The 7,384-nt window shown below is 58.5% G+C and overlaps 1 protein-coding gene across 1 annotated transcript in view; it reads left to right on the forward strand.

Annotated features, from left to right (window-relative positions):
* Positions 1–7,149: 7,149 nt before the first annotated feature.
* Positions 7,150–7,384, forward strand: part of RNPEP (arginyl aminopeptidase) — a 16,645-nt gene continuing 16,410 nt past the window's right edge. Inside the window, exon 1 of the mRNA XM_018079556.2 lies at positions 7,150–7,233. Within this exon, the coding sequence (XP_017935045.1) occupies positions 7,150–7,233 (84 nt within the window). The remainder of the gene's footprint in view (positions 7,234–7,384) is intronic.

The following is a 7,384-nucleotide window of genomic DNA, read 5'->3' on the forward strand; positions in this document are numbered from 1 at the left end:
GGTGGCAGTGACGGGGTGGCTGTGCAGGGGGCCCGAGGAGAAGGTGATGGCCCCTGACCCAAATACGGGGCCCCTCCCCTGTGAGCCACCATGGGACTCATCCCCTGTCCCCGCCATGGCTGCTCCGCTGCCCTTCCCAGGGGACCCCTCCGGCCATCCCCCCGCCCTGCCCTGTGCTGATGGAGCTTTGGGCAGCTCCGTGGGCTCCCCCACCCTGCCTGCCCCTCTCCTCCCGCTGCCCACTGCCTCTGGAGGCTTCCCAGGGGAAACCAGGGGTCTTGCCAGGGCTTTCTGCCTGCCACGAAGGGGGACACTGGGGCTTCCCTCCCTGCTCTTGGCTGGCTCACGGCCGGCAGCTTTGCCAGTGCCTTTGGGCTTGAGGATCTTGGGGGCTGGCACCGTCCCTGGCCAGGGGGACAGAGCCCTGTGGGGGACGGGGGACCCTGGGGTGCTGGGGGGGGCTGCTGTGTGCAGCTTGCCATGGGTTATGGCACGGGGCACTGGGATGGCGGAGGGGTAGTGGCTGCGGCCACTGGAGTTGACGTTGGCCATCCTGTTCATCCTGGCGAGGCAGCTGCTGGCAAGGCTGTGGAGGGAGAGGAGGGTTGGTCACTGCCCAGCACAGCATGGGGGGGCACACCAGACCCTGGTCATGGTCTGCACTGGCTGTGGGTGCTGCCTGTCCCCACCCCAGGAGGAGGACACTGCATCCCAACCTCCAGGGTGAGGACACACATGATGTCCTCCAACAGGGCCAGGGCATATGTGATGTCCTCCCCCAGGGAGCCTATGGAGCCCATCCCTACATCCCCAGGTCCCTGTGGCAGGTCTCTTCAGTAACGACATATGGGCACAGACCCTCACCAGGTCAGGCTGCACCACAGGCAGGACAGGCCCCTCTTGGCCACTCAAAACCTTCTCCTGGTCCCCAAAACCACCTCCTGGTCAAACAAGACTGTCCCCTGGCCACCCAAGCCCATCTCCCAGACATCTGAGGCCACCTCCTGGCCACCTAGGACCACCTCCTGGTCATCCAAGACTGTCTCCTGGCCATCAAAGACCAACTTTTTTCACCTGAGACCATCTTCTGTGGCACCTTCTAGTGGCAGAGGACCAGCTTTGTGACCCCATCTACTGGTGTCTGTGTCCCACCCCCACAATGGAGTGCCCTCCACCTCCCCAACATCCCCACACACAGTGCCACCTGCCCCATCTCTCCATGCTCCCACTCTCATCTTGCCCCTTGGTGACCCTTCCTGGCACCACCCTTCAGACTGTGCTCTGTGTCCCCTTGCTCCATGTGATGAGAATGGGGTCTCAGCAACCCCCTCATCCCATCCAAAGCATCCAGAATCAGGCAGAGCCATCTTTGCTAACACTGGTGACAGGGATGTTGGCATGGTCACAGTGAGTGGAGGAGCTCATCACTCTCACAGGGTTTGCCTGGGCAGGCAGAGCAGAGCTCAGCCAGGAAATCAACCATGGAGCAAAGCTCTGTCTCCAACCACCTCCCACCTGCAGCTCTTCAGGAAAAGCCTCAAAACTCAAAGAAAAAGGTTTTCTTCAGGGGATGGAGTGACCTCTAGAAAAGATGGGGAGTTGTAGCCCCACAGGCGCCAGGTGCCACAAATCTCCCGGGACACACATTTTGCATGTTGCTCCAGTGTGGTTTTGTTCAGCGTCCTTGAAGGAAAACCTCTGGGGAGTGGAGCAGATGTTTTTTGGGGTTCCTGGCCATTCTAGGGAGGACCATCTGCTCCAGGTTGGCCACCCATGGTGGGGGTTCCTCTGCCCGAGCTGCTTTAGTGTTGGGTGAGTGCAGTGAGCACAGGAGGGTCCAGCGAGTGCATTCGGGGCTGTGCTGGAGCCCACCAAGGCTGTTCCTGGCAGACTGGAGAATGCAGCTGCCCAGGTACGCCCACACACACCCACTCTGCCAAACCACCTGGCTGAGATGGGCCTTCTCCAGAGCTGGAAAGGTTTCTTGGTAAGCCCTGAGGTGCAGGGGCACCCTGATGGGAACAGCACCCAGCCCCAGCCCTGCACCCATTGCATCTCCCGGCAGAGGGGATGAACAAAGTCCAAAAATGTCCCAAACCACCCTGTTTAGCCTCTTCCCCACTGCAAGGTGCCCTGAGCCCTGCTCCCCTCAGGCTTTTGGGGATCTGAAAGGACCAAGCCATGCCCCACATTCTCTCCCCAGCAGGAGTGGCCACGTCCCTTCCACAGGCAGTGCTGGGATGAACACACTCAAATTCCCTTTCTCCAGACCCACATGAGCTGAATCACTTGATCAGGGAGCCATGGGTCACGGGGAGAAGGGCTGATGCAGCAGATGAGATCAAGGAATCACAGCGCTGACTCCAGCACCAGCCAGGAGCTGCAAAGGTCTTTCCAAGGCAGTTTTGATTAAGGGGCAGAGGGAACTGATACCCTGGGCTTGCCCTCACTGAAGCTTTTGAAACACCCAGGAGCTTTTTCTCTCTCCCCATACACCAACTGAGCTGTCTCTGCCTCTGCTCACCGTGGTCATGGCCCCAGGCCAGGGCACTGGTGGGTGGAGGCAGGACTGGGACAGGCTCTTGGTGGTCTCTGGGACAGATCCATCCTTGAGTCACTGCAAGGTGTGGGATGGAGGCAGGCATGGGGGCTCTACCACTCCCATGGGGGCACATAGATCTGTATCCAGCTGGGGGGGCAACCATAGTCCCCAGTGTGGGGCCCTGTGCTGGCACCAGCCCACACCCAAGGGTGCTGCAAGGTGGGCAGTAGGAGCCAGGCCAGCCTTTCCCTGTGCCAAAGGTCACTCCTGGGAGTGCAGTGGCCAGAGCTCAGCACCCAGCTGAAGACCAGCTCATTCTCAGGGGCACAGTGCTCCCAATCCAGTTGTGAATATCAGCAACACCTCAGCCTTTTCCTGGTCTGTGTCCCACAATCCATGCTTACAAACCCCAATTCTGCACTTTTTTCCCTTCTCCTTAAGGCAGCCCCATGCCCCAGGAGTGCTGTGCCTGTGGGCAGAGCAGTTTGAAGCCTTGAGCAAAATACCTCGTGCAAACACAAACAGGGTTGACCTTCATAGAATCATGGAATGGTCTGGGTTGGAAGGGACCTTACAAAGCATCTCATTCCAACCCCCTGCCATGGGCAGGGACACCTTCCACTAGACCAGGTTGCTCCAAGCCCTGTCCAACCTGGCCTTGAACACTTCTAGGGATAAGAGGACCTTCCTCCTCACAGGCATGAGGATGCCCAGGATGGGGTGAAGAGCCAGCAAAGCTCCAGCCTTATGGACATGAGTGGTGAAACCATCACTCCCAACTCACCCATTTCACCCCAAGGTCCCTCACACAAATATCTCCCGCCCCAGGGGCTGCTGCTGGTGCATTTTCTCCTAACACAGTGGGAGATCATCTGCCCCAACTCCATAAAACCTGTCCCAAGATCCTCCTTAACCAACTCAGAGTGAAAAAAACTTCATCTAGTTTCATGCTACAACCTTACTTTCCCTGGCACCCACTGAGCACCACCAGCATGCAGCACCCCTCCTGCCCTGCCCTGGGCACGTGGCATCAGGGCTGTAACCAGATTTTGCAGATTGTTTTTTTCCACTTTGAATTTCTCTCTTGTGAACACAACCTTCCATTTCTCCCCTCAGAGCCCACCAGTGATGCCACAACCTGCAGAAGAAGCCAAAGCTGCCACACTGGCCACAAGAAAATCAATCCTCCTCTTGTGCTCTCAGGATTGAGGTTTCTCAGGAGATGCCAGTTCCTGCTGGGAACCAGGCTTGGAGCAGTCCTTTTCCCACCACACACACCTCAGGTATCTCCGAGGGCACCCATCGCTCCGCTGCCTCCAGCTGAGCATGGTTGAGCCCTCCTCGGGCTTCACCCTGCTCTGGAGATGCCAGGGGCTTCCTGGGGGATGGCTGAGGGGAAATGTGGATGCAGTCCCACTTCCCTACACTGTGTCACCAGCTGGACCCAGGGATGCCACCAAAGGGATAAATTAAAGTGACTCCCACCAAGTCCCTATTTCTGCCAGCAGCCCCAGGAGGAGCCACTGCCCCCTACACATCCACCCCCAACCAGCACAAACTAAAACCATTCCTGGGCAAGATTCAGCCCATTCTTCTTCCCAAATAATTCTTCCTTTGCCTCCAGACTGATTTTACCCCATTCAAGCTCTGCCCCCAGAGCTGAGTGCCCCTGGTGTGTGCCCCATGTGTCACCCTGGCAGGGGAGCAGGCGAGCCCCCCATCATGCTGTGTCACGCTGGCATCCTGCCACCTCTCTGCCCAGCTAAAGCAGGTCATGGCTTGACCCAGTTACACCCAGCAGCTCCTTTGCAATTAGCTCAGAAGGGAAACAACTTTCTCCTTCAATGCAACCCAGGAACAGCTCTCGGGAACCAGCTGCTGCTCACCCTCCAGGTAATATGAGCACCAGGAACTTGCACCTGATGCTTTAATTTGGGGACTTTCACCTGCTGGGTGAGTTTTTGGCCCGGTCACTTCCCCAGGTACCAGCTTAGGATTGTTAGGTCTCATGGTAGTGGAAAGCAGCAGGTGCACATGAGGTATTTTAGCACCAGAGGATATTTTGGAGCAGCTGCAGCAGTGCTGTGGGCAGCAGACCCCTGTGTGAGTGCCAGGGCTGAGCCCCCTGGGCAGCCAGAGGTGTTCACCTCCCAACCAAGGGGAGGATGCTCATCCCAGCTGTCTCCAGAGCTCAGGTCTTGAGGTGGAACTTGAGTTTTCCCTGAGTTAAAGACCTTTAATCCCAGAGGCAAGGTTGTTTCTGATCCCTTCAGATGATGCCGTTCACAGAGATGCGGGTGTTCACATTGAAGGAAAATGACACAGACCTTGGACAAGCTGTGTCCTTCATCCCAGGACAAACACAAGCCAGCACATCCCTGAAGGCATCTTCCTCAAAGAGGCATCTGTTGTGCCCAGAGCTTAAGCTGCTTCCTCAGCCCCGTGTCCAAATCCATCCCACACGTGCGATTTTAGCAGCCAGAAATGAACAGGGACCTGGAGCCTGGTCTCATTTCATGTCCCCATTTCCATGACCCAGAGGGGTCACTGGAGCATCCCCAGCATTGAAGCAGATCCATTTTGGAGCCATCCATCACCTGAGCCAAGCTGGGAACAGTCTATGACACTGCAGGGGCTACACCAAAGAGCTGAAGTCCCCACAGTGCCTTGGAGGGAGCCAATCTCTATCTCTCCCATGGTCCCAAGAGAACAGCTAACAGCTCTGGAAGTGTTTTGCTCTGTATTTTGGGGATGACTTTTATAAAGCAGAGAAAATTCTCTCTTATCTCTCACAGCTGAGATCCCTGTCAGGGATGAAACGCTGCTCCATGCCCTGGGGTAACTGTGGAAGGAGTCTGAGCATGGACACTGAGTGATGGAAAAGGTGTTCAACCCCTCAGCCTCTGCTGACAAATTGCTGCCACTCCATGCCTCAGTTTCCCCACCCTGACATGGCCTCTGCAAGGGGTGAAGGAGCTGAAACCAGGCTGAGAAATAGCAATAAAGGAGGATGGATCCTTCCCTGGGTGTCCTGGGCTGAAGAGCAGCTTTGTAAATTGGGAACCATCCTTGAGACACCCTTGGGACCGGCAGCACAGGAAAGCCAGGGGCTGCAGCAGATCTGGACATGTTGGGTGTCCCTGGGGAGATACTCAGGGACCGCAAAGCATCCTACGTTTTAAAGGGTGTGGGTGGAGGGGTGAACCCCAGGCTGTGAGTGGCCTGAGGAGGTGAGCCCCGCCAAGAGTTCCAGTGCCGTGACACAGCTACTCCCAAAAGCTGCTCCCTGCACCTCGCAGCCCTGTGCAGGATCCGGCTCCGAGCTGCCGTCAGGGATGGCAGTGCTCCAGCACAGCCTCCTCCCTGGCACGCTCGGGAAGGGTGACAAAGAAAAGGCTCCTTGTGACACAAGAGACATAAAACTTTCCTAAGAGAAACAAAGGGAGCCAGGGCAGAAAGGGGCCTTCAGAGGAGAACAAACTACTGATTCAGCCACCAGCCCCAGCCCTCCAGCCCCTGTGCCCTGGCCGGGAGCTGGCCTGCCCACCACCAGTGTCACTGCCTGGGACACTGCCACCATCCACATCGCCACGGAACCAGGCTGGGTCCTTCCTCAGGGAGGTCTCGCTGCTCCCCTCTCCCTGCCCTCCAGAGGGCAATGCCAGGGTAGAGGGTGTGCTCGCCAGGCTGGGTGCAGGCAGGTGGTTCTTCTGGGTGCAGTCAGTGGATGGGCAGCTGGGAGGGAGGGGAGGCTGGGCAGGCCCAGCTCTTCCTGTCCTAGTTGGCTGTTCCCCTCAGCACGATGCTGAGGGCTCTGGGAGCTGTTTGGAGATGGGCTGTGTCCTGGGAGGAGCTGAAGGACAGAAACCGGCTGTTGTCTGAGCAGAGATCATTAAAAAAATCACAGAATCGTTCAGGTTGGAAAAGTCTTCCAAGATCATCAAGTCCAACTGCTAACCCAGCACTGCCATGTCCACCACAAAACCATGTCCCCAAGTGCCAGATCTACACGTTTTTTTGAACATTTCCAGGGATGCCCAGCTCGTAGCCGTAGCACTAATCCCTGATTTAGCCCCTCCACAGCAATCCCATTAGCCACTTAACCCACTTCAATAGAACCTACTCTGAGCAAAGCTGAGCTTGGAGCTGGACCTGCTGTAGCAGCCGCTGCCACCGACCCCCGGGTACGGCCTGGAGACCGAGCTCTGGGCTGGGCTGTGCCCGGCACAAATCCCTCTGTGGGGTGAGGCTGGATGCTCTGGGGCTGGGACAGACCCCGGGACCTGTGCGGGGGTCTGTGCAAGGGACTGCGTGAGAGCCTGTGGGAGGGACCGTGTGAGGGGCTGTGCAAGGGTCCTCGACGTCGAAGGCTTCTCCCCGGGGATATCCCGGGTCCCAGTGGCTCGGGCCACACAGTGCCCACTGCCGCACGGTTCCCCGTGTCCCCCCTGTCCTTCCCCATCCCGCGGGTCTCTCCCTGAGGCGGTTCCTGCCGGCGGGTCCGACACGCCCTGGGCCGGAGCAACTGGACACCGGGGTAGGGGTGTCCTCCCCGCCGGGAAGGACCCCCCGGAGGCGGATATTTGGGCTGCCCGGGGCGGAGGGGCATGGGGGACATCCCCGGCCCCCGTGCTAGGGACGTTCAGGAGGCGCGGGTGCTGGACAGCTCCGCCCGGGGCACCGCCCCCCCGGTACCGCCCCCCGGCCGGTGTCACCCCCGGCCCCGACCGGTGTCACCTCCACCCCGCTCGGTGCTGCATCCCTGGTCGGTGTCACGTCCCCGAGGCCGGTGTCACCTTCCCCTCCGCCGGGTACCACCCCCGGGACCGGTGTCTCCCCCTC

The sequence above is a fragment of the Manacus vitellinus genome, unplaced genomic scaffold (genome assembly GCF_001715985.3).
Source record: "Manacus vitellinus isolate BGI_N305 unplaced genomic scaffold, ASM171598v3 scaffold_47_pilon, whole genome shotgun sequence".
NCBI lineage: Eukaryota > Metazoa > Chordata > Aves > Passeriformes > Pipridae > Manacus > Manacus vitellinus.